At 44.6% G+C, this 27,436-nt stretch overlaps 1 protein-coding gene across 3 annotated transcripts; it reads left to right on the plus strand.

Moving 5' to 3' along the window:
- TSPAN17 (tetraspanin 17) lies at nucleotides 1-27,436 on the plus strand. 3 transcript variants are annotated; one of them, XM_054977365.1, is made up of 9 exons: nucleotides 1-165; nucleotides 16,060-16,110; nucleotides 17,394-17,440; nucleotides 19,352-19,498; nucleotides 20,301-20,471; nucleotides 21,534-21,659; nucleotides 22,112-22,159; nucleotides 22,599-22,715; nucleotides 25,055-27,436. In XM_054977365.1, the coding sequence occupies exons 1-9, from the start codon at nucleotides 75-77 to the stop codon at nucleotides 25,118-25,120; spliced, it is 864 nt and encodes a 287-aa protein (XP_054833340.1). In that variant the 5' UTR covers nucleotides 1-74; the 3' UTR covers nucleotides 25,121-27,436. The 3 variants fall into 3 exon arrangements, with proteins under 3 accessions (XP_054833340.1, XP_054833339.1, XP_054833341.1); XM_054977364.1 differs by lacking the exon at nucleotides 17,394-17,440 and adding an exon at nucleotides 22,789-22,917 and having other exon boundaries at nucleotides 1-161; XM_054977366.1 differs by lacking the exon at nucleotides 17,394-17,440 and having other exon boundaries at nucleotides 1-161.

The following is a 27,436-nucleotide window of genomic DNA, read 5'->3' on the forward strand; positions in this document are numbered from 1 at the left end:
CGCTGCTGGGCTGGCGGCTGGCGGGCGGCATGGGGCTGTGAGCCGGCCGGGCAGCGCCCAGGCCCGTGCCCGCCATGCCAGGCAAAGCCCAGCACTTCCAAGGGCCCCAAGTCAGCTGCTGCGCCAAGTACCTTCTCTTCGCCTCCAATGTGCTCTTCTGGGTGGGTGAGCAAACGAGGGCGCCGCGGCCCGCCTGGGCGCAGGGTGGGGAGAGGGAGTGCGCGCTTGCATCGCTCTTTTCTGGCTAGGGTGCAGAAGGGGGGGCGGGGGTGGACGGGCCGGATCTTTTCTTCCCATCCAGTCCGCCGCAGGTGACTGGGCCCGGCCGGGGTCGCGGGGAACAGACGGGCCCGTTCGCCCTCAGCCCCAGGCCCTTGCGCCAGGGCTGGGGAGGAGGGAATACGTTTCCTGAGGAAGGAGGCTTTCAGGTGGCAGTGGCTGGCGGTTGGCCCTGCGGAGGGCTGCGCGGCACCTGCGAGGGCTTGACGTGGGGGAGAGGCTTCCTGCAAGCTTAGGGGCAGTTCCGGCAGTTTTCGAGCCCCTTGTACCAAAGCTGTGTGCCACAGTTCCCATTCTTTGGTTCGGTGCGGAGTTTGCCCGGCTCCCGGGGCTCTGCTGCACCACAAAATGCGGTCTACTTCTCTGGCGAAATTCTTCTCCGGCTTGGAATGTTCAAAGACATTCTGCACATGCACAGTCAACAGACCGGCCGCTTTGGAGGGGCACGCACAGAAGTTCTTTCGTGTTAACTGCTTAGTTTTGGTGCAGCCCTCCGTGATTGTTGCTGTAAACCACATTTCTAGACCACCCACTTATGTGGCCTTTGGAGGGTGTGTGTGTGATATTTGCGTTAGTTCCCTTGGTTGTTTCTTGCTGGGGGTTTGTGTGTGTGTGTGATTGTTATCCTTCACCCAAATCTCAAAACCTTGCCTTGTTCTCAGTTTGTGTGTATTAGGGAAGGGGTGAATTCCAAAACTTCTCTCTAGGATGGCTGACACTATGGAGTGGTCTCGGGACAGCAAAACCAAATTTTAATTCCTGGGGCACTGTATGTGCACAGCAGCAGGTGCTGACATGTGTTTGGAGACACACAACAAAGCCTTTTGAAAATAAGCACAAAGGTGTTCAAAAATACCCACCCTCTGCTCTTCTCTCTTTATGTTTCCTGGCAAAGGAAGTTGGGGTGTGAGGAGAGGCATTCCTTTTCCTGTTTTATGGTTTTATGAGCTTGTGGTTTACTAACACTGGGCTGAGGCTCCCAAAGTTTGTTTGTGGCTTTTGCCAGTGGCCGTCACATAACTTTTCAAGACATTGAACCTGCTATAGCTTTTGATAATTGCTCTGTCTCAAGCTCATCACAGCATCAAGTGGACAAATACTCTGATGGAATATAATCTGGTGCTGTGAGGTTAGTTCTGCTTATGCTACAGGTATCTTGTTATGCGTATTTTGTTTTACTGGGGAAGTTGCCCCCAATCCAAATGCATTTCTAGGGCCTCTGAACAAGGTGATTTTTTTTATTTCTTAAAAGAAACACCTACTTCCAAACTCGGAGCCACTTCATGTGTGATAAGATTCTTACACAGAAAGCACTCCTTCAAACAATGCAATGTGCAGATTTTGTACATGATCACAGTTGACTGTGGCTTCCAGTCCCATTTATGTGTGCATTGCATATACATCTAGGGCACAATTATGGTTAGTAGACTGGGATTGGGCGATCTGGATTCAAATCCTCACTTGGCCACGAAGTTCACTGGGTTAATCCCATTCTCTCTAAGTCTACTTTACATCACAGGGTTATTGTGAGGACAAAATAGGAAGGAGAACTGTGTATGTTGCCCTAAGGTCTTTGGGGAAAGGCAGAATAAAAGTGTATCACTAGGTAGAGAGTTGTATGTGCCTTTGCAGAGGCTGCATTACATGTTGAGTCTTCCACAATAGTGTGTTTGGTATAGGAGTTTTATTTATTTACTGCATTTCTACTCCATCTTTCTTCCCAATCTTGAATTGTTCTCATCTTCATTTTATCTTCACAGCAACCCTGTGAAGTAGGTTAGGCTGAATGTGCATGACTGGCCCAAGGTCACCCAGTAAGCCTCCATGGCAGTGTGGGGATTTGAACATGGGTCTCCCAGATCCAAGTCCAGTACACTAACTCTTATGCCACACTGGCTGTCATGTTTGAAGTGGGCCTGAGGGACTCAGACTTGTCTAGAGTAGCCATGATTGTGCTGATCACATCTGCATGTCAGAATAATAATACTGCATTATCATGTAAGTCTTCTGTCACCAGGGAAACTGGGATTTAAATGATGCTACTTACCATATTGCTTATCATGATGGGCTTAGCTGTTCCCTGTACAGTGAATGTTGATGTTTATGAAGGACACTACAATAAAAATTAAGCAACAAAATGCCAATAAGCAAGTTCCATAAAAGAATTATGAAGTTAACAATCACATGTATAAAATATTGCATGTGGCAAAAGTGGAAACCAATAGCTCGTGTTAAAATATCCACAGACACCACATAAACACTCTCTGAAATAAACATATCTTGACCTGCTTTCTAAGAAGGATGATAGGTGAACTTCCTGGGGCTGGGACTTCCATATCTGGAAGAATTAAATTTTGTATCCCACCCACAGTATCTCAGATGGTGGGACGCTCACAACTGAGCCTCCTTAGCTGATCTTGGCACATGCTGGAAGGAGGTGTTCCTTCCGATAAGAACATCTGGAGCAGTGTAGAGCTTGTGTAAGCCCTAGGACTTGACTCAGCTTGCTAAAGAATAGGGTGAGGCATCTATATTTTGATGAAACAGAGGAACTGGCAGGCCACCTGGCAGAGCAATCCAGAAATGGGTTATATAGAGATATACTGCTGTGGTTTGAATGTGTGCCCTTGAGATTTCCTGGGTGCTTTGTTAATCTTGGACCCTACCTAAAGTTTTGCCATGTCTAGGAGGTCTTTTCACATGAAAAATTTCCTGTAGTTTGGATGCTATCCCACAGTTTTTCTTCAAGCTTTCTCACATTCTCGTTTTCCAGTTGTGACCTTCTGTGGCTTCTCTGTGCTTTCTCAAATCAGATCAAAGGTGGTTTGAGAAAGCACGGAAATGATGAGGAAAACACAGTTTGACAACAAATGGAAGACAAGGACATGAGGAAGCTCAAAGAAAAACCACTGTGGGCTAGTACCGAAACCGTGAAAAAAGCTCCATGTGAAAAGACCTTGGGTTTATGAACATAGGGATATGTCTTATACTGGGTTGTGTCATCTGGCCCAGTAGGATGACACGCATGGGGTCTTCAAGGGTTGAGCAGAGGTCTTTCCCAGCCCTGGACCCTTAGGTTTTTAAAAAATGCCAATGCAAATCATGCATACTATCACAGAGCTATGTTTCCTTTCTCCTTTAATTTCTATAATGCTTTTCCAGTACTAGACACTCCATTTTGCCCTATGGTTCATAATCATAGAGACACGCATGATGCAAGCAACTAGCATTACCCAGTGAGTCTCAGGTGACTGCAGGCTCTTGGTGGTTTGGGAACAACTTTGTTCCCTTGAGGCCAACGTAGCTGACTTGGCAAAGGCAAGAAGCATATAGCTGAGAATTTCAGGGATGTGCTGGAAGCATCCTGCCCTCGGGCTAATAGTTCATCTCATGTCATGGAGAACGAGTGTCTTAGTGCAGGAGGGTATCATTCTGAGGAGGAGAGAGACAGTCCTTCAGAAGGGACCCATTTCAAATGATGAACCAATATGCCAAGTACGCTCCTTCAAGGGATAGAAGGCTTTTAGTACTGGGTGATTTGACGGCAGAACGTAGAGAGATGGGTTGTGACTCCCATGGTGTCTTTTCTGTCTGGTACATAGTTTGTGGTCATTACACACTATATAGTTAGGTTGGTAGGTAGTGCAGGAAAGAGTCCATGGTTATGGTGCACATTAACAACAGCAATGTTGGAAAATGTGAGGTTGCACATGAAGGAAACATGGCTGTATTGAAATGGAATTGTTCAGGAGGGTGCTTTTATGAAGGGTTTAGGATTGTAGTTTATTACACTATTTTTCTATATGTTACCTTTTTTACTTTATTATTTTCCAAGTTCTGTAAATTCATTTTTTCCATTGCTTGTAGTATGTCATGCCTTATCCTATTTTTTAAATTTGTGATGTTTTCTAATTTTGTAATCCAGTCTTATTGCATGATTTGTAGTGTGTCTTAAACTGTTTTTATTGCATTGTTTTTATGTTTTGTAATCTACCTTGAATTATAGCAAGAAAGTAAGATTATAAATAATGTCAATAAGTTGTAAAAAATAGATTGTTACATAGAATGTAGGTAAGATGATCAGGTGGATCTAGCCTTTGAAAACTTAATAATCCTGTTAGTCTTTAAGGTGCCAACAGCCTCCATTCTGTGCTCTCTTTAGTAAACTGATAGGAATATCCCACTTGAGTAGGTAGAATGTGGAAATTCAGGACTGCCAAGGTATTTTAGGAAATGCTGCCTGTCCCATATGGAGGGCCAGCCTAGGGGTTACAGATGAGACAGTGGTTTCTGGAGGAGTGGTTTAGATTTGATAAAACACTGGTGAACATTTGGGGCCATGACAAACAAATACAAAAAAGGACAGATTGCACTTCAGCTGCTCTGGAACCATACTTCTAGTATGGTTTGTTCAGACTAGCATGGAAGATGGCCCTCTACCTTGACACAGCTGATCTGGCCACTTGGATTCATGCCTTGGTAACATTGAGATTAAACTACTGTAATGCACTCTATATAAGTCTCCCCTCAAAGTCAATTCAGAGACTCCAGCTGGTACAGAATGCCACAGCTCAATTATTACCAGGAGCTAAGCGGAGCATGCATATTTCTTCCATTCTGTAGTCACTCCATTGGCTACCCATCAGTTACCAGACTTAGTTCAAAAGTTTTGGCTATCACATACAGAGCCCTTCATGGCCTTGGGCTCTCACATCTGTGGGATCACCTCTCTCCCTGTGCCCCACTAAGGCAGTTTTACTCATCTGAACAGGTTCTTCTGTAGGTACCACCCTGCAAATGGGCAAGCTCAACAGCTGCCATTCTCTCTGGTGGCTCCTGCCTTATAGACTGGTCTGTCTGAAGAGTTCAGGAAAGCTCCTACTCTGTTGACTTTCTACAAACCATACAAAACTGAATAATTTAGGAGGGATTTTAACTCTGGAAATAGGTCTGTCCTATAAGAAATGGATCAGACAGATATCTAGGTAAAGGGACATGACCTGGGTACCACAGGGTATTATCTGTTTTGGTAGATGTGCTTCTGCTGAGAGTTTCTATGGCATTCAGTATGTTCATGTCAAATTACTTATGTTTTGTTTCTGCAGCGTTTCATATTTGTATTCAGTTGTATGCTTGTTTTCAAATTTCTGCAATCCTATACCCCATTGTATTGTTTGTTAGGTGTACCTGCATTTGATCATATTGACTTACACTGTGTAATCTTCCTTGACTCCCAGTGAGAAAGGTGGACTATAAATAAACAAATAAATAATGTCTAAAGATTGCAGAGCAGCTTTAACTAACTTCAGGGCAAAGGCTCATTATGGCAAGGCAACATCTTGTTCAGTCTGATATCTTTAATGGACAGCCGTATAAATGTTCCAGCTTATTGAAATGGGGATATAGCAATGGCCTCATAGAAGGAAGTCATAACTGCTTAAGGGTCAAAGGAAAAATCACATTCAAAAGGTGCCTGGTGAGGTTATATACCACTACTAGAAGCTTCGAACCTATGATGGGAGAGCTGGAGTACTTAGTGCTAAATGAGAGCATAAATCCAGTGGGCATTTCAAAAACCTGAGGGCTACAGCTATCCTTTTATGCTAGAGGAAAGGCACTGACGGATGTGTTGGTATTGTTACTCAAATACAAAGTTTCCTTAACTGGTTGGGGGAATTAGCATTAAGGAGGCAAGCAAGAGCATTAAGGAAGCAAGAGGAATCTCCACCAATGTTTCCAGGAATTATTCCCTTAGAGAACGTTCTAATAAATCAGGCAGCTGTTCAACAGGAAAGGTTTTTTTATTTTAAAGAGAAATAAAGGGCAAATTATAGAAAACTACACAGCACACATACAAGGATAACTAAGAAAATCAAGGAGGAATTGAGGAGAAAGCAGTTTCAGAGGGGGCAATAGTTACCAGTCTCGAAGAGCAGAGGTCCATGGAGGCAGCAAAATGACCAATGTTTCAGGAAGAGAAGAGGCCCAAACAAATTTGGGAGCGTGTGGACAGATCCAGAACACACACACACACACACAGTACATGGCTGGGGAGCCCAGTTATAGGGTGAAATGCTCCTTGGGACAAGCTAATGACTTTACTCCCAAAACAATGGGAGTCTTGAGGTGGATAATGGAGTTGGGAGAGGCTTCTAAAGATGGACTATAGCTATGAAAAGTGCCTGACGACCCTTTTAGCACCAGGTGGGAAAAACTACCAAGTTCGCTGAATAGCTTTGATTAGAGTGGATAGGTGAGGGGAAGCCAGGTTGGGTGTTGATGGGATGAGTCAGGAGCTTCCTGGGAGCCTCATTGTTCTAAGTTACGCATCTCCAGGGCGTGGAGGGGTCAGCCAGCCACTCTGACTCACCTCCTGGTAATTTTCCAGGCTCCTGTCTGGTTGGCATCCATTCTGCCTTTGGGTAGGCAGTGCCTTGTGCTTATGGAATATGAAGAAGGGGGTTTATGATATTCCATCAATAAAGTGCCCTCTTAGCGTGAGGAGGGGTCTGACTGCTAACAGTATAGTGTTGCTATGTATGTCAGAATGGGCACATTTGCTGGATCAGATCAGTGGTCTATCTAGTGCAGTATCCAGTTCTTCATGGTGACCAACAAGATTCCTCAGAAGGTCCATAGCATTGGCCCTGCTGCGGCCCCCAGCAACTGGCATTCAGAGGTATACTGCCACCAAACATGGAGGTCCCATTCGGCCATTGCGGCTGATAGATAGTGATGGACTTTTCCTCAATGAATGTATGCAATCCCCTTTTAAAATGATCTAAGCTAGTGACTGCCAGAAGGTATCATGGCAGCTAGGTCCACAAGTTAATTCACAGTATGAAAAAGTACTTCTTTTTGTTTCTGCTGAATCCACTGCTTATCAGTTTCTTTGGATACCACAATTTCTAATATTTTGGGAAACATAAGGGAAAACATATTTCTTCAATTTCTCCAGACTATTTTATCAACCTCTGTCATCCACTTCTTCCCCAGGTCATCTTCCTTCTGAACTGAAAAGTCTTAAACTCTTTAACTTTTTCTTGTAGTGAAGCTGTTCATTTGATAATTTTGAATTGACTTTTTCTGCACTTTTCTGGTGCTACAATATTGTTTTTGAGATAGGGCAGCCAAAACTGTACATTGTAGCTGTACTATGGATCTAAACAAGGACACTATAATACTGACTGATTTATTTTCAGTCATTTGCCTTTTAATCTTGCTGCATACTAAGTCAGCATTTTCATTGAACCATCTACCATGACCTCAATCACCACCGATCTATCACCACAATTTCAAACCCCATCACTCTATAAAGTTAGAATTTTCCCCCCCAATATGCATCACTTTGCACTTACTTACACAGAATTCAGTGAGGGCAATTTGTGAGATATTTTTGTGAAGTCCAATAATAATATATCCGTTCAGAGACACTCTTAACCAAAAGTGTAACAGTTTCAAAGAACTCCAAAAGTATTGGTGAGGTGGGGCATTTATTTGCAAAATCCCTGCTAATTCTTCCTCAGCAAACTATGTTCCTCTCTCTCTATTCTTCTCTTATTTTATTAATGCTTTTTGCTGATTTATCTGGAACAGATGCTAGGCTGACTGACCTGTCATCTCCTGGATTTATTTTTAAAAATTGGCATTATGTTAGCTACTTTCTAATGATGCAATAAAATGATGGATTTTTGTGATATTGCATATTTTTATTAGGAGACTGGAAATTTCACATTTAAGTTCTTTATATGTATATTTGATAACTGGTCACATATGTCATTTGACTTCCTATCACAGTAAAATATGTTATAGTACAACCTCATTTGCCATACTGTTGTCTGTTCACTCATTTGGAAGGATCCTTCAAAGATCCTTGCAGTCCACTTAGGTTTTCCTCATCCTGAAATAATTTGGACCCACTTGCAAACTTGGCCATTTCAGTGCGTACCCTAACTCCAGATAATTTATGAACAAATTAAATACTTCTAGTCCTGATTCTGAATCTTGAGGGGGCTCTATGTTTACTTCCCTACATTGTGAGAGAGGTTTATTTCTACCTCCCCTCTGCTTTTCCTGTTGTTAGCCATGTTGATCCGTAGAAAAATCCAGAAACAAAAGTTATCTAACAATGCTTTTTATTAAAACCAGCCAAAATATGACAACGTAGTGTGCAATCTTTTGAATTCTCCAGAACATCCAACCTGATGAATAGTTCTGGAGAACATAAAAGCTTGCACACTACATTTTGATATTTTGGTTGGTCTTCAGAAAAAGGTTTTGTTTTCTGTTCTTTGACCTGTTACCAGTCTATGAGGGTGAACATCCTTTTAATCCATGAGCCAAGCTACAAGTGACGAGCTTCACTTGCCTGGTAAGTGAACGGACTCGTGTGTATTCCTCCCTGTTCACTTGCCATTCACTTGCGCTCCACTTGATCAAGTGGAGAGCAAGTGAATGGCAAGTGAACAGGGAGGAATACACACGTGTCTGTTCACTTGCCAGGCAAGTGTAATTTGTCACTTGTAGCTTGGCTCTATGACTAATCCAATGAAAGCATTTGCCCTGCTTTCCTCTCCTCTTCCCCCCCCCCCCCCTCCACTGAAAGTTCCTACCAGGAGCCTGTCCAGTTCTGCCTGCGCTGTTGCAGGGCAATAGAAGAAGCATCTGAGCATCTCAACAGCGCAAGAAGAACTTTGAGTGGCGTTGACATGGTTCTTGAAAGGGCATTCAGGCTTAGATTTTGCCCACACATGGCACCCTGTAGCTATGATCCTAATATTAAGAGGTAATATTTTGTGGTCTGGGTGAAGAGGTGCCCAGAAATTGTCCAGCTTTGATTAAAGTGTTGTGTGGTGCCATAAAACATATGAGTATTATTTGACAATATTTGATTAATATTAGACAGGCTAGATGGCCAAATCTTTTTTGACCAGTCTGATGCCCAACCTAGGGTGTGAAATGATGCACACTGGGGTCTGAATCTTGACTTCACATATGCATTGAGGAAGTCTGAACTAGTACTCAGTAATCAGGAAAGAGATCTTGGCATTATGGTTCATAGTTCATTGAGAACATTGACTCGGCATGTGGCAGTGGTGAGAACTGCCCATTCTAGTCTATGGATTATCTGAGAATAAAACATAACCATACGTTTATCTATGACATAGCCACTCTGTGTAGTTCTGGCTGTCCCACCTCAAAAAGGATATAATGGAAAAGGTGCAGAAAGGTGATTTAGAGGTTAAGCATCTTCTTCACGAGGCAAGGCTAAACCAATGAGTATTTTTAGCATAGTTAAAAGGTGATTAAATAGGGACATGGTAGAGATGTATAAAATTACAGGTGTGTGATCCACAAAGACTTGTGGAGGGCATCTCATTTCCCCCTCCACCACCGTTTCTTTCTTTCCTCTCGTAGCCCCAATGGTTTCTTTTCCTGCTTCTTTCTTTCCTTCCCACCCATAACCAACCGTTATCTGTCTTCAGCATCCCCTCCTTCCTTGCAGCCTCTGCACAGGAAAACTAGGGCCCAGTTGTGCAGCATCAGCAGCTGCCAAACCAAGTTGCATGGTTGAGAACCCACAGTAACTGGGTCCCCATTTTTTCCCTGTATTCCTTTCTCCACACTATTTATGCTCTCCCTTGCCTGGCAACCACCATATTCTCATCTTTTCTTGCTTCCTTCTCTCCTTCCCAGCCACCCACCAACTTATTTTTTATTTGCATCCCTATCTTCAGCTATATTTATTATTTATTTATTTATTTCATTTATACCTCACCTATATTTCCACAAAGCAGCCTGAATAATTCTACATTCCTCCATTTTATCCTCACAACAACCTGGTCAGATAGGTTATGCTGAGAATGTGTGGCTTGCCCAAAGTCACCCAGTGAGCTTCCAAGGCAGAGCGAGGATTAGAACCTGGGTCTCCCAGGTCCTGTGCTGTAACAACTACACTAAACTGGCTTTTGTGGGGTGCCTGCTGTTGAACAATAGCAAGTAGCCAGGCCTGGGTGAGCCATGCAAGTCACATGATAGCAAATTATGCCATGATTGCTGCCAGGCCTGGCCCTGATACATTCTCCCTCAAAGGCCAAAATGGCCCTGACCCCTCCCTCTGCCTTTTCCTGATAAAAAACAAGACTTGAAGGCTGGCAGCAATACTGTTGAGGTTGCCCAGCAATGGCCACTAAGGGTATTTGCTTCTTAAAGCTACAGGCACTGCTTCTGTTATGTGTGTGGGGTGGGGGTGGGGGTGGGGGAGGGGGTAACCTCCAGGTTTTTTTTTTAATTTAAGATTTCAGATTTTTCTGCAACCTATATGGCTTTTCTCAGGTTTGTAGAAAGATCTGTCTTGTCCATTCACAGCTCCTGTCTCCAGATGCAAGTAGCTTCAGATTTCGTCAGGTTAAGAATTAGCCACTTTGGTGTAGTGGTTAAGAACAGTCTGGAGAACGGGGTTTGATTCCTCAATCCCCACTCCTCCACTTGAAGCCAGCTGGGTGACCTTGTGTCAGTCGCAGCTCTCTGGAGCTCTCTCAGCCCCACCCACCTCCCAAGGTGATTGTTGTGGAGATAATAATAGTGTACTTTGTAAACTGCTCTGAGTGGACATCAAGTTCTCCTGAAGGGCAATATGTAAATCGAATGTTATGGTGATGCTGCTGCTGATATTGAAGTACATGTTGCTTCCAACACATTTATTTTTTCCTGTAGGGAAGGCTTTTCTTATTTATCATGACAATCTCTTAGGAAAAAAATTATTTTCTTCCCACCTAGCTTTCAGCAAGATTTGTTACAGTGTTAGAATGGCACAATAGTAGTTGCTTACAGATAATAGAAGAAACTCATGGTAAGTTCAAAATAGGGGTGTGCACCAAAAAAAATAAATAAATCAGTAAATCTGATTTTTTTTAACCTAATCTGAGGGGAAAAATGGAATTGCCTGAATTCTGAATTGATTCTCTAATTCAGTCCAACTATTTCTTGAAATGGTTGTTGGGGGTTTTCCGGGCTGTATTGCCGTGGTCTTGGCATTGTAGTTCCTGACGTTTCGCCAGCAGCTGTGGCTGGCATCTTCAGAGGTGTAGCACCAAAAGACCTTTTGGTGCTACACCTCTGAAGATGCCAGCCACAGCTGCTGGCGAAACGTCAGGAACTACAATGCCAAGACCACGGCAATACAGCCCGGAAAACCCCCAACAACCATCGTTCTCCGGCCGTGAAAGCCTTCGACAATACATATTTCTTGAAAATTCAGTAAAATTTGGCCATTGTTTTCTATGGGAAAATCTATCTTGGGGTGGGGGGGAAGCATCATTTTTAACCAAACTTCACCAAATTTGGAAGGAACCACTCCTGACTGTCCTAAAGACCCCCCCAAGTTTCATAAAGAGTGAGCTCCATGGCCCATTTCTATGAGCCTCTGAGCAGCCACTCCATTGTTTCCTGTGAGAAAAAAGTCAAAGCTGCAAAGTTGCAGAAAAACACTGGGGCAAGGCTGCCGTGGCTAAGACACACTTCCAAATGCAGACTGAGTTCATCCTAGAGAAAATCCAATAGAACCAAACTGAAGCACAGGAATGGAATCCCCCCTAGAATCAAAGTGAAGGAAGGGGCCTGTCACCACATTAGAGAATCACATCTATTCTACCCAAACCAAACTGAAACAAGGGACACTGTTGCAACTTAGCCCAACAGAAGCAGTCGAGCTGTACACCCCTAGTTATCATCCCGAAGGCCACTAATATGCGGCGATACTCTCCCCATTACTGTTTAACATCTACATGGGCCCCTTGCCCAGTTGGTGCGAAGTTTCAGGCCTGGGTGTCACCAATATGCGGATGACACCCAGCTATATCTCTTGATGGATGGCCGGCCTGGATCAGCCCCGGATGTCCTGGAGCATGCTTTTGAAGCTGTGGCTGGATGGTTGAGGCAAAGTCGACTGAAACTAAACCCTGCGAAGACGGAGATCCTGTATTTGAGTCGCAGAAACATAGATTTGGGTCCTCAGGTTCCTCTGCTCGATGGGGCAGCGCTTACACTGGCCCCGAGAATTAGGAGCCTGGGGGTGATTCTGGATGCCTCCTTGACTATGGAGGCCCAGGTCACTGCAGTTGCTAGGTCTTTTTTTTCCCTATCTTTGACAGACCAGGCAGCTTGCCCCTTATCTTTCATCCTGAGACTTGGCTACAGTGATCCAGGCAATAGTCACCTCTAGGCTTGACTACTGTAACGTACTCTACGCTGGGCATCCCCTGAACCTCATCCGGCAGTTACAGCTGGTACAGAATGCAGCAGCGCGGGTCATCACTTGAACGTCAAGGTGTGAGCACATAACGCTGGTATTGCGTCAGCTGCACTGGTTACCAGTAGAGGACCGAATCAGGTTCAAGGTTCTGGTATTAACCTATAAAGCTCTATGCGGACAGAGACCAGCGTATCTGTGGGACCACCTCTCCCCATATGAGCCTCAGAGGACTCTTCGCTCTAATGGCAAACATCTGCTGAAGGTCCCCGGCCCAACAGAAGGTCCCTGGCCCAAATCCAGGGTCCGGCAGGATTTATTGTCTTTTCGCTGGGCCTGTAAGACAGAGCTGTTCCACCAGGCATATGGCTGATGCTAGGCGGAATCCCCCCATCCAGTCGAGCATGGTCTGTGCCCTCCCCACTAGCGACATCCTCCCATCTGTTGAGCTCCAATGTAAATGCTCTGGTGAAGGTGAAAGGGAGGTGCCTTGTGTATGCATATAGTGCATTTTATTATGCCGCTGAGTATTGTAAATGTATGTAAATTGTAATCCACCCTGAGCCTGCTGGTGTGGGGAGGGCAGAATATAAATCTAATAAATTAAATTTAAATAACTAGTACAGAGGATGTTTTGCCTTATGAGTTGTGGGTTGTGCATATTAAAGAGCTATCATGGTATAGTGGATAGAGTGTTCAATTAGAACCTAAGAGACCCTGGGTCAAATCCCCACTCTGCCATGGAAGCTTGCTGGGTGACTTGGGCCAGTCACACACCCTCAGCCTAATCCACCTCACAGGATTGTTGTGAGAATTAATAGGAGGAGAGGGGAACATGTAAGCTTCTTTGGGTCCCCACTGGGGAGAAAGATGGGATACAAATGAAAATAAATAAATATTATGCCTGCATGTATCCTGAGGTGGTGGCTACGAGCTGGCATTTATTACTCCCAGGCAAAATTAGTTGATCTGGTAAAATCACCTTGATATGTCAGAATGTTAAAGTGGTTAGAGTGCTGGAATAGCACCAGGGAAATCTGAATTCAAATCTCTGTTCCCCCATGAAGCTTATTGGGTAACCTTGGGCCAGTCACTCTTTCTCAGCCTTATCTACCTCACAGGCCTGTTGTGCAGATAATGTGGGGGAGGGGAAAGTATGTAAACTTCCTTAAGCTTCTTGGAGAAAGGGCAGGATAAAAATATGACAGCCCAGGGCTGGGGGTGAGGCACCTTCCAGCAAAACTGCAGAGTCTGTTTGCTAGCAGTATTGCATTGTGTCATCTTTGATGGAGTTGGTATCCTCACAAATATGTTGGATCATTTCAGCAACTCAGAGCTCTGATGATGGCTGCTGCTGTTTTTGGAACATCCCACTCCGATAGTGGGAACAGAGTGACCATTGTCTACCCTGTGCCAGGCTTCTAGTTGCTCCAGGCTCTCCGTCTCCAGCCTTCTGTTTCCCTGTGTTGGCTGGCTGGACAGGGCCCATGGTTGGGGGGTGTTGCGCTGATAGGGTTAGAAAACTGTGGAAACTCAGTCTTCTATATCTTGCAGTCAGAAGGGGAGGAAATGGCTTTGTAAGCTTGATCAGAGAAAGAGGAGGTGTGCGTTTGTTCCTGTCACCAGGGAAGGTGATTCTGCGAGTACTGGCAGTACTGCAGGAAGGTCTGACTTTGATTCCTGGAATGCCACTGGCAGCACTTCTGGTAGCCAAGGAGGCAGCACTCTCAGCTGTACACATCACCCTGTGCTGTCAAGAAAAGGGGCTATGGGCAGTGCAGGGAGCTGTGAGCATGGATGGTGGGAGGGCTTCTGAGCAGGCGGTAGAACACAGGCTGGGGGGGGGGGAGGCATGCAGCTGGGTTGGCATGAAGAGAAGTGCAAGCAGAGTGCCCCTAGGCACTCTCTGACAGCCCCTCCCTAAAGAACCTGGAACCAGCCCTTTGTAGAGTTGTACATTCTGGGTTCTACTATAGTAAATATTTTCCAGTTAAAGTTTCAGAATATCCTAGGAAGACTAGATAGCACTCTTCCCCACAGTTGCTTACCTTGACTATTTTTAGGTGTCCAGGTGTTCTTTCTATTTATCTTGGATTTTGATTGAAATGATTTATAATATTAAGAGAAGCTTTATATTTTGGCTTCCTGTTGGCTTGTACTGCTTGCTGTTCTGGATTTTTAAAAATGCTTGTAGTTTACTTCTCTGATGTTTTTTAACTGGTAATTTTTAAAGATGGCCTCTGGATTTAGAGGTGAAATGGGATACAATTTTTGAAAGAATACATGAATATTTTTTCTGCCACATACCTAAGGAGTAGAATTTTAGGAGGCATTTTGAGCTTCAGTGGGAGAGAGGAGGCAAGAAAGTTGCACTTTGCAGGTGGATGTCCTTCCATCCTAAAGTTTTTAAGCAGTTATTAGGCACGCACACATGAGCCGGATGCTGATCAGGACTGCACCAAGCCATTTCCTTGACAAGTACAGAAGTAAAGTAAGGACAAAATCAGGCACCCATGTGCCTGATGGCTGCATTAAAAAAAATGCTGGGAGTTCCAGTCATGGAACTCTTAGCGCCTGACCTGGCTTGACCCCCAGTCTGTCAGCAATGGCCTCTGCCTCTGTACACTTCCCTTTTTCCTGTCTCACTATGTCTTCTTCACTGTGACAAGAACTGAAAACAAACTGAATTCAATACTAAAAGCATGGATATGTGATACAGGCAAAAAGAGAGTATCTCTGTGTGGGAGACATAAAGCAAAGCTTAGGTTTAATTAAACTAACTACGGTTAGTGTTGTCTGAATGCAGGGTTAGTTAGTGTCTGTCAACCCATGCTCTTAAAATCAAGGCTTGAAATTGATTTATTAAATATAGTCTTGACTGTGGCTTTGTATGACATAGGAATGCTGCCATCCTGACTTGTTCCCTGGCACTGCCCTTGCACACTCTCTGGCTAAAGAGACACCTGGTCAGAGCAAAAATGATGAAACTGGCACTTATTGAGGCAAGCCAAGATTTGAGTGGTCATCTACAAGCAGAACCATGGTTACACAAACTATCTAACCACAGTTAAAATAAGCTGTAATTTCATGTTGCATCTGAACTCAGCCTGTGTATGTATGAGTGTGCAAATATGGCCATTTTGTATGATGCTCTGAATCTATGAGATGGAGGGTTGCAGAATCAGGAAGTGTTGTAGGTCTTAATTCAAGGTATGATGCTATCTTCTTGTTAGCTCTATCTCCAGGCTTTCAGCTTCTCATAGATACAAATACAAATAAACTCAAGTATATCCTTTAAAGAGGATAGATCGTATCTGAGTCTGTGAAGAAGGTACCTTGATGGAGGATGTTACTGAGACTGATCAACATATATATCGTCATAGTTGCAGTGCCTGGCAGAAGTCTTTGGGAGGGAAATGCTGGTGGAGTTATTGCATGGAGAATGCTTTTAGAGCACGAGCAGGGCATCACGCCACACATGGCTTCTGCTTGTTGCACCTTGCATAACTATGGTCTCTCCTCTTTTGCAGTTGCTGGGGGCTGCCTTCCTGGCCATTGGTCTGTGGGCCTGGGCAGAAAAGGTGAGTGTTGCCAGTGCCTTGAGCATCTCAAGGGGAATGTTCTGGTCGGCACTTGTAATGTGCACTCTGGCACTCAAAAGTCATAGGCAGATTTGCTGCTCCCCCCAGAAATGGTGCGCAAAAATTGATGTTTGTTTGGTTATTATATGTCTGAATGCAAAAACATCCTGTATAATGACAAACAGCCTTTGACTGTGTGGGGGGGAGGGGCAACAAAAATAGACAGACTGCTGAGTCCTTTTCTAGTGCATCCCTGTGCTACCCACTAGTGCATCTGAGATCACCATTCCTTAGAAACACCAGGTTTTAAAATCAGATTGGGGTGGAAGGTGTTGAGGCGTATAAGAAAATAGCAGATGACAAAAAATACATACACGTAATGGTCTGAAACCCGCCGATCAGGGGAGCCGGTTTCCAAGTGAAATGTCTTTTGGATTGGTTGCCAGCATATCCTTTTTCCAAACCTGGATTCTGTATCAGCAATGCAGTGAGCGTGCATGGAAATTGCTAACTTGCATCATCAAGAGATGACATGCATATGCAAATGAGCCATCCACCAGAGATCTACAGCTACAGGCAAAACTTCCATGTGACTTTGCATTGCCGGTGCGCCTGCACTTTTCAACTGGGTCAGCTGCAGAACATCAACTCTTGTGAAATCAATCTATGAACAATTACGTGTGAGCCAGCCCTATATGAAAGTGTTACGGTTCAGTGATGTTTGCTTCTGTTTGGAATCTTGAGATCTTGGATTATGGATCCTTTTATCCATTCACAACGTCACTTCTCCTTGATTACATGACTCTTGTGTTTGGTTCAACAGGAGGACCACCCTGCCCTTTATTCATTAGGCATGTATGCGGACAGCCTGCGTTTGGGGTGTGGGTTGTCTTTCTTTCCGATCCCCTGAAGATTATCCTAACTGGAATTTACATTGGTTACAACCACATGTAATTCACTAGAACACAGCAGAATGTTGCCCTGTGAACAAAGAGATATCCAAGTCCCTGTCAGTCACAAGTTCTGAGTCATAATACCTAATGGGGGAAACTCCTATACAATGCTGCGGGAGAGGGCATTGGGATTGCTAGGTAGTCTCCTAGGATTTGAGTCCATTGGCACCTTAGAGACCAATACGATTTTCAGAGTGGAAGCTTTTGAGAGCCAGAGCTCCCTTCTCATATTCAGTAGCCTTTGGGAAGTACCAGCTTCCTTGAAGACATAAGAGCAGCACGGCTGGACTAGACGAGAGTTCACCTTGTCATCATATATTTTGTTTACAGGAGTCGCTAGCAAGATGCCTCTGGGAGCTCGCAAGCAGGATATGAAGGTGATAGGTCCCCCCTGTTGTTTGTTCTTGACACCCAGCATTCAGAGATATACTGTCTCAGTACGTGGAGGTTTCATTTGCCTATCGCTAGACTCATTACCTATGGATTTGTCTTAATCCTCTTTTAAAGCCGCCCAAGGTCATAATCAAATTCTAACCCTATTATGGCTCCTAGCCCAGTAAGCAGCAGGATTTTTAGGCCTGGGAGCTTACTGTTAAGATAACTCTTATTCAGTATGTGTCTGTAGTGCTGTACTTTCTTGGAAAAAGATCCCTCTCCAACCCATGCTTCATTCTCAGTTTGAGATATAGAAAGCGTGGATGTCTGCTATACCCAGCAAAGCCTCCCACCCCACTATCAGGGTAGGGTTAGCTGTCCTCTCCTGATTCCAGCTGCTATTACCCGCAGTTTTCTATCAGATAGCTATTGTGATTACTCTGCATGCATAATCACATAACATTAGAAGAGGAGGGTCTTTTTTTTGGCCTAGCATATGTGTGATCCTGCCCCTCCTTCTCCAAAAGAGCAACCTAGGGCAGCTGATAGCAAAACAAATAAAACACAAATCCTGTAAAAACAATGTATCTTCTTAAGTAAATCCATAAAACCATAACTAACAGCAGCAGACATCTAAAGGCACAGTGATCAAATTCCAGCGTATCAAGTGAAAGCTATAAAATTTCACAAATGTATGAAGCAGCAGAAACTAACCCAGATCACAATAGAAAGCAGAGGATGAAAGCTGTGGAAGGGTAGAGATGTGACAAAAAGTCTCAGAGCAGCAGGCCTGGGTCACACCAGTGTTGTCTGTTTCTCTGGGTGAGGCTTGACTTTTGCAGGAAGGGTCTTTAGCAGGGTGGATTTGATTTAAATCAAACTGATTTAAACTAGAAAGGAAGGAAAGAAGAGAAAGGGAAGGGTGCAAAGGGCAGGAGCTGCCATTAGAGCTGGCTGGCTTGAGAACCACTTTCAGAAGCTTTGTGATTGTTGGATAAATTTACGATTTAAATCACGATTTAAATCACTAGTCAGTAAGGCTTGATTTAAATCATAGTTTTCTACATAAAGACTAATTCTTGCTGGTATAACTTTAATATGCAAGTAGATGAAGATTGTTCACAAACTGTCATCAGAATAGGCCGGTTCTTGATATACTGCTCAAAACAGGCCACCACAGAGTTCCATCTAACATCTTGTGGGAGCGTTAGCTTGGTTCCACCCATCCTTTTCAGAGCTGCTGCAGCAAAATGATTGTTACGGAAGTATTTAGCAATTTCAACAACATTAGTCTTTATTTCTGGAACACTTAAGTCTTTGGCTAAGAGGTGCAGCAAATGAGCACTGCAACCATATGTTATTAGCTTTGTATTCCCTTCCTGCTCTTCTAAATTTCTTCTCATCTTGGATACATTTGCAGCATTGTCTTTAAGGTCTTTTTCTCAACTCTGTTCATGTTATAACATTTTTGCTGTGAAGAAGAGGCATGTGATCTCTGCTGAGCTGACACAAATTCAGTTTTGAGAACTGCAAAACCAAGCATCTGTGATAATATCTTGTAGGCAGAGAAACTGCCCAATAATCTTACAAAAACCTCTGGAAGAGCATGACATTGTGGATGGATTAATGGAATTTATTTACCCCAAAAATTAAACATATACAGCCTTATTCTACATAATTAAAAACTAATCTTTATTTCATGATGGAATAACCTTTGGATGGTAATATATTTTCCTCAAAAAGCATTTTATTTAAAAAAATCCAATTTAAATAAAAAAAATCCGATTGAAATAAAAAAAATCTGATTTTTTTGATTTTTTAAAAAAAATCATTGATTTTTATCCACCCTGGTCTTTAGCTGCCAGGTGGAGATCAGCCCCTCTTTCTCACCCCCATCTCTCTCCTCTCCTCAGGGTGTGCTTTCCAATCTGTCATCCATCACAGACCTGGGCGGCTTTGACCCCGTCTGGCTGTTCCTTGTGGTCGGAGGGGTGATGTTCGTGTTGGGCTTCGCAGGCTGCATTGGGGCCTTGAGGGAGAATACTTTCCTCCTTAAGTTCGTAAGTCTCTTTCTTCCTGAAGGGTGTGGATATGAGGTAGATGTCCCTGTTTTGAATCTCAGCTTAGCCGTGAGCTCATTGTGGCTTTAAACAGGTAGTTCTCTTTTCCAGTCTCACTCCCTCACGTGTACTACTGCTGGCTTACTTTAAAGGAGTGCACAGTACTTGAAGTGTTTTGAGCCCTTAGAAAAAACTCACTCTCTACATATTTAGACAGGAATGTTTCTGACCCAGCCTCCTTAGGCCTAGGGAACGAAAGCAGAAGCCTCAAGGGAAGCTGCCCCCTGCACATGGAGGGCTGTGGATTTTCCTTTGCCAGTACTGGCAGGATTAGGGCAAACTAGGGGTGGTAATTGGGATTTATTGCTTAGAATGGAAGAAGTACAAAGGGCATCGGTGTTCTTGGAGGGGAGGGGAGTGGGATGTAGAATGTGCAGAGTAGGATTGTGTCCAGGATGTTCATATTCTGTTCCTGGTGCTGTTGCAGTTTGTTTTTTCCCCCTGTACGTTTCCTAGTGGACTTGGAGTAAACAGGGGTGATACTTGATTTCCTTCCACTGTAGTAGCGGCAGTGTCCCTTCACAGTCACAGAAGCAGTGGCCAGCATCCGTGTTGACTGTTCAAGTCGCATGTTTGATACCTGTGAGGCTTTCAGACTTTTCCAGCCATGCAGCTTCCCATGAGCTGTGGAAGGGAAGCCCACTCAGTGTAAAAGGGATTCTTATCCTGCAGCAGAATGAGTCAGTGGTTTTCACGGACACACCTAGACTGCTTGGACACCCTCTGTCTGCTTTCCTCTCAGTTTTCGGTTTTCTTGGGGCTTATATTTTTCCTGGAGCTGACAGCTGGTGTCCTGGCCTTCATCTTCAAGGACTGGATCAAAGACCAACTCAACTTCTTTATCAACAACAATGTCAAGGCCTACCGTGATGACATTGACCTGCAGAACCTCATTGACTTTGCTCAGGAATATGTGAGTTGTGCAGTCTGCCCAGAGCTCCGTGTCCTTCCCCCGTTCTGAGTTCATTAAGCCCCAGCACGTCACAGGGCATCTTGAGAAGCCAGTCTCGGTGCGTCTTAAGGCATTCCTGCTGGCATTCTGTGCTTCTCCAGCTCCGCTGCCCTCAGTGGTCCAGAGATGCCCTGCTCCCTCAGCTGATTCCCTCAGACACCTTCCAGAGCCCCTGCATGAGGAGGCCACCTCACTCCCAAACCCGTAGTTTCCATGAAGGCTTTGGGGACAGCCCCTTCCCTCCTGAAAGTAAGCTTAAGCATTGAAATGAATGTGTATTCGTCTCCTCATTCTCACCTCCTTCCCCTCTCTCTGTTGACAACCTTGGATTGTAAGCTGCTTGGGGCAGCAATCTGTCATTTTGTACTGTGCAAAATGTATTGATGGAGTGGCTCATAATTATAATCCTAAGTGTTACTTGCTTGTTGCGAGTGGCTTACTGCAAAGATATCCCTAAAGATCTTTTCCAGTCCTACATCCTTAGCATTCCAAAAACAGCAAAGTTTGATCCCAAAAAGTGTTTTTTAAATGGCTGCTCCCTTCTTTATCCCCACAGAGAGCATCTTCCCCAGTACTAATATCTGTTGCCCTTGTACACGTGGGAAGGCAAGGCAACCCTACTGCTGAATAGGTTCATGGGAGGCACACTGCTCTAAGCCCCGGTATAGAGATTCAGCTTTAGCATGCAAGCTGCACCCTTCACCTGGCTGTTAACTCCAGTAATCCCAGCTCTGTTGTAGCTCCCTCTGGGTACTTTCTGTGGGAGAATGACCCAAATCAGTGGCAATCCTGCCACCTGGTGGCTGATGATGAAACTTCAGGACTTGTTAGACATGATGGGGACAATGCATTGTCTTTCATGCCCCATGTAATGCTTTTCCCTACAAGGGGTCCTTCCAGAGAAGTGGGTTCACCAGTTGGGCCCAGTTCTGTACTGTGCATTTGCGTATGTGTTGGTGCTGCTGGAGGAGGTGACTTTTCGGGTAGACACTCATCCAAGTCTAACAGTGTTTCCCTCTGTAGTGGTCTTGCTGTGGTGCTCATGGGCCGAATGATTGGAACTTCAATATTTACTTCAACTGCACTGACTCCAATCCCAGCCGGGAGCGCTGTGGAGTACCCTTTTCCTGCTGTGTCAAAGATCCTGCGGTGAGACTGCTTTTGAACGGAAGTTAAAACAAGAAATATGAGTAATAAGCCCCACACTTTACCCCAGGAAATGCCAGTCTCAGGATGAGGTGGGCTTCATGTGTCCTCTAGACCAGACAGCAACTGCTTCTTTGGAGGACATGCCTGAAATTAGACATACTAGAGGCACTGTTGAGCAGCACTGATCATGGCTTAGGATATGCAGTAGACCAAATTAGGTTATGATCCAGTCTGGACCAAAATAGCCGTGAGTGCATGAGTTGGACTGGCACAGCTGTATATGTCCTGGGACTGCTACAGGTGAAGGGCCCAGAGGGGTCAGCTGAGCAATTTGAGAGGATGTGGATTGCCAAGCAAAAAGCTGGAGAGAGGAATTATGAATCACTTCCAGGGAAATGACTGCTGAGTTTTCCAAGATGGTTTGATCACCTTTGAGTTTGTTCTTTCCCCAGGAGGATGTTCTCAACACCCAGTGTGGCTACGATGTCCGCCTTAAACTGGTGAGAGCCAAGGGGCTGTGGTGGGAGGAGCCTGGTGGATGTGCTTCCTGGGCTGTGGCCATGAGACAAGGCGGGGTGGGTGGGTGCGTGCAGTTGCAGTGCAGTCCTACACAGAGTTTCATCCTTCTAAGTCCATTGAAGGCTGTGGGTTTAGAAGAGTATTGCACTGTTAGCGTTTTTAAGTAGGTTACAGGTCAAGTAACGGGGTAACTAAGCCACTTTCACCCAGATTTGCACTGGGGCCCGTGAGTTCAGATGGGTGTCCACGTTTGAGACAAATTGCTGTGGAACCGATTGTATTTGGGCTGTGGGGCTATTGGATACAGAGGAACTGTCTAGTTTAACAGTATTTTATTTCCTAAGTACTTCTTTCCTAGGGAATGGGAAAAGCCCTTGCTGTTTCCGGAGCTGCTCACTGGTTTGTCCTCACCCTTTGCAGGAGCTGGAGCAGCAGACCTTCATCCATACCAAGGGATGTGCTGTCCAGTTTGAGAAGTGGCTCCAGGACAACCTTATCGTGGTGGCTGGGACCTTCGTGGGCATTGCCCTGCTCCAGGTAGTTATTCCACAAGAATAACATCCATGCTGGTATGTTTCTGTGGAGCGCAGAATGTCAGTTTTCATTGTAGGAATGTGTACAAGACAACGGAATTCCATCCCCTTCAGCTAGAGCTGGTCTTGCACGAATCCCAAGTGAGACAAAGATTGCTTGGATCAACCTGGTACCCAGTTTGTCACATGCACAAATTATTTCCAAGGTTAGTTTCACTGGCTAATCTCTCAATGACCCTTTTCTGGAACGTTTGCCCTCCTGAAATAAGGGAAAAGTTGGTTATTGTTGTGGAAGTTCTTGAGACATTCTGGTCCTCGCATGACTCCTTACTTCATCATTCTGGCTTGATGATGCATTGGAAACAGGTAACCAGGCATCTGGGTTGTTGCCCTTGCTTTTCTGCTTCACTAGCTGAGCAGTTCCAGGAGGCAGAAACTGAAATATATTGGCAGTGGTGGTGTGTGTGGGGGAAGGAGGAGGTTGTCTGCATTTTATGTCCACTCACTCTGACAGGAAAAGTATTCAGCCACAAAATAGGGTTTTGAGTGCACAGGGCTGGTACAAAACTAGATCAGATGTTGGAAATCCATAATCAGATCTTTCTCTTAAATTTTCTAAACAGTCATAAGGAGCATCAATTCAAACTCACTCCACTCTGCCCTTGTCTTGCCATAAATCAGCTTCCTTTGTCTCTGGAAGGAAAATACATGTTTTATTGAAATGGAAGAATTGGTCAGAATCTTAGCAGAGGCTCCACCTTCGCTCCCTCTGTGGTAACAGAGAAACTCATCAACAGATGATTTACTTCACTTATGCCCCTGCTATGTCCCCAATGGGGACCCAAAGAAGACTACATTATTCTCATCTCCTGCATTTTATCCTCATAACAGTAACTCTATAAGGTGGGTGTGACAGACAGGACTAGTTCAAGCTCTGCCTTTCTTGGGGAACAGCCAGTGAGAGCCAGAGGAATGCTGGGGCTGGGAGTCAGCTGCTGAAGTGTATGACATGGTAGGTATAGGTGACAGTCCATCCAAGAGTATAATAAAGAAATCTATTGGACTAGTTAGTGAGGGAGAGAGAAGGATTTTTGGATGCTGAAGGTGTTGGGATTATATATTTATATATTAGTTTAGTTTAGTAATTTAGCAGAGTAACATAGCAGAGCAATTTAGTCAGAAGCATTTAAACCCTTACAAACGTGCATTAATGAATCCTCAGACAAAATCATAGAAAGATAGAACTTACAGTTTATTGTAGCAGATTTCTTCCATAGCAATATCTTCTGGTAATAAGGGAAAGATCCTAATCTAAAGAGTTACATTCCCTAGTCTAATGCCACGGCCTGAAACTAGGCAGCGAGGCTGGAAGTGGGTTTGTGGACAAAAAGAAGGGCTCCATAAGGAGCATGGTGGGTTACATCTTTTCTCTTTGGATGACCGTGAGGGAAGGTGTGAAATCTCCCAAGAGGCACAGAGGCAAGAGAGGAGGAGTCAGTAGGCGTTCCCATCTTAGACAAGAGAGTGGCAGATTGCTAGACTTACACATTACATTCAAAGAGACATGCAGCACCCCCCAGTGTCCAAAGGCAGGCTGAGTCGCCTATTCCAACAGAAGGGAGGCTAGCTGTGGACATCTGTTATCATACATTGTAAACACCCACTATTATAAGAGTTTGAGGTTTTAAGTTCAACTCTTAACAAGAATGTATCTATGTATTTGCATAATTCTCTTAAGTGTTACATATATCTTGCAAATAAAAGTTACTGTTTCTGTTTTAACCCTGGCTGACTTGAAGTTGTTGGCTATGGAGAAGCACCACACACAGAAACATAAAGCATTCTGGCCATGACAGATGTGCATGATTAATGAAATGCTGGCGGTATATAGGGGAAGTAAACACTGAGTTCCCTTTCCCCAGTAGCCCTCGGCTGTAGCTGGGTGAGGAGTAATGACTAGAGGGAGCTGGCTGCCTGTCTGATGGAGCCTCTGGGAAGAGGAGCGAATGTACTTGGTGTGGATTTGGGTCAGGGCTCTTTATCTGATAAATTTCAGGCTAGACAGGTGGTGTGTTGTAACTGCCCTTAACTGCCTGTGATGCCATAAACCTGTGCAGAGAAGTTTCTAGTTAGTGACAGTGTGTAAAGGGGTCACAGTAGGTTAGGCTGAGAGAGAGTGACAGGCCCAAGGTTGCCCATGGGATTCCATGGCAGAGTGGGGATTTGAACCTGGGTTTCTCAGATCCTAGTCCAACACTCTAACCTCTACAAGTATGTGTGCATGTGAGGGAAAACATGAACATGTCTCCTTTCACATGCCTCATCCTCAACTTTCTCTTTCAGATCTTTGGTATCTGTTTGGCACAGAATCTAGTGAGCGACATCAATGCTGTGAAAGCCAACTGGTGACACCAGAGTGGGGTCTGTGCCGTCTTCCACAGACTCACGGCACCCTCTACAGGCCTGAAGCCACGATCCCAGCCACAACCACTGGGGGATGCTTTGCCATCAAGCCTCTGTGTGTGTGTGTGTGTGTGTGTGTGTGTGTGTGTGTGTGTGTGTTTGTGTGGAGCAAATGCTACCAGTGTTAATGGCTACCTGGTGCCCTTCCATAGCTTTCTCTTCCTAGTTGTGGCACACACACCATACAAGATGTGAGTGGCATTGTAAATAGTATTTATATAGGCTATTCTAGGCAGGGACCTCTCCACCTCCATTGTGGTCTACTGGGCTGCCTGCGGCACCTGCAGACAAGGGCATGTAGATGCCGAAGGAGATAGAGGTAGCTCTGGGGTGCATAGGTGCCCACTGAAATCCCATTAATGAGACATGGCCCACGTGGCTTTCCATTATGATCCTGCCTGGAGCAGGCCGTATGCCAATCTCTACTTGAATTTTCTGGGCTCCTCTCCCCTCATAGCTCAGGTCTACTCTCTGTCTGGGTTCTAAGTCAGGGAGATTGCGCTCCCTTGTGCAAATACAGAGTGAATGCTACTGGCTTATCCTGTAATTACAGTATTGGTCTCTGCTTGCCCTCTCTTTGGATCTGGGATCAAGCCAGAAGGGGTTCTATAGGACACAGTGCTGCTGTACCTCATTTGCCATAGTAACTCTCAGCCTTGCCTGTTGGGTTAGAGCTCCCCCCTCTTCATTATACTACTATGCACATTCAAGATGGGTGGAATGTGCCCAGATGGAACCGAGCATGAGGCCATCCACACTTCCCTACCAAGAGAGAGTAGAAATTTGTGTGAAAGCCATGTTGGGGAAAAAAATGAAATGCGGCACTGTAAAAAAGAGATGAAAAAGGCTCTGAGCAGATGGTAATGCTCATTTTTGTATTTGAACAAGAAATGAAGACCCTTTATTGTGTGTGTGCGTGTGTGTGTGTGTGTGTGTGAAAGAGAGACAGAAAGAGTGACTAATTGGAGCATGAGAAATAAGCAATCCTTTTCTGTGTGGTACCTTTTCTGATGCATCTCTCTTGTGTGTGTGGGTGGGGGGGGGGAGTCATACACACGACCTATTGCCTAAGCTATTGCCAGAGTCTAAGCTTGAACAAGCACAATGTTTTTCCTTTGAACTGTCCCTTGGTCCCTTCTTTTTGGATCAGCAGGTGATGATGCCCTGGCATATGGCAAGGAAGGGCTTTTGTGCTGAGGTGCTTGTCCATGCTGCCATTCTTGGTGCTTCTCTCTCTCTTGGATGAGATTCTGCCATGTCCCCCTGGATTCTGCAGCTAACAGGACTGATTGGTTCATCTGAGTGTCTGTTGACCTGCTGTGCCCAATAAAGCAACTCTTACCAAATGGTTGTTGTGTTTGGTTTTTATACTGCCATGAATCAGGCTGGAGTTTGTGCATTTGTGTTGATAGAAGGGAATGCTTTCCTGTCTGGCTCATGACTGGTCCTCTCGTTAGGATTTCCCTTTTGCATAAAATGGATATATGTTTCGTCTTTCCCTCTCCCCAGTGAAACATTTGGACATTTTGGGCTGCAGTATCAGCTTCTCTCCACTCGAGGGAACTGCTGTCTAGCTTTCCTTCAGCACAGCAGTTTTAAAAAACCCATCTCTGTTGTGTTTATTGCATGCAGCATGGAGAGATGTAGCCTTTATACAGAAGAATAGGAAGTGGGTGAGGGTGGATGAGGATGCTTAGCCAATTCCCATCTGCCATGGGTTTCCTATTTACTGTCACCTTTGGCAGCTGAGGCATGTGTGATGAGGTGCTTTATAGCATCTTCCTCCTCTTACCCCTCCCAAAGAAGAGAAAAGAGCTATTATGAACCTGTCAGTATATATAAAAACGAAAACGAACTACTGCATATGTAAAATCTTCAACCTATCCATCTTAATCAGAGAGTAAAAGATAACTTGCTAAGGAGATTTACTTTTCACCTCAAACAGTCTGCAGTATTCTAACTATTCTAGGGATTAACAATACAAATGCATTTCTGGAGAAACCATAGACTTCCTTGTCAGATCACAGCTGACTCCTCTTCTACTTAGATTTTCTTGGTTTTCATTTGTATCACACTGGTTGCCGGATCAGGCTTTGCCATGCTTGCTTGTTGGTGTATTTCGTCTGTATCACTCCTCTGTTTTCTTCTCGAGTTAATCTGTCAGCTGTACATGGTTTACAGTGTGATATTGTTATCTGCTGCTATTTAGGGGGCTCAAGGTTGTAAAGGAACTTTTTGTATTATTAAACCATTTTCAGTTGA

Source organism: Eublepharis macularius, chromosome 4, assembly GCF_028583425.1.
Source record: "Eublepharis macularius isolate TG4126 chromosome 4, MPM_Emac_v1.0, whole genome shotgun sequence".
NCBI classification, from domain to species: domain Eukaryota; kingdom Metazoa; phylum Chordata; class Lepidosauria; order Squamata; family Eublepharidae; genus Eublepharis; species Eublepharis macularius.

Coding starts and splice junctions, on each gene's coding strand:
- TSPAN17 (XM_054977364.1), top strand. CDS start 75: ATGCCAGGCAAAGCCCAGCACTTCCAAGGGCCCCAAGTCAGCTGCTGC. Junction 20,472..21,533: donor TTGACTTTGCTCAGGAATAT/GTGAGTTGTGCA, acceptor TTCCCTCTGTAG/TGGTCTTGCTGTGGTGCTCA. Junction 22,918..25,054: donor ATGCACAAATTATTTCCAAG/GTTAGTTTCACT, acceptor TTTCTCTTTCAG/ATCTTTGGTATCTGTTTGGC.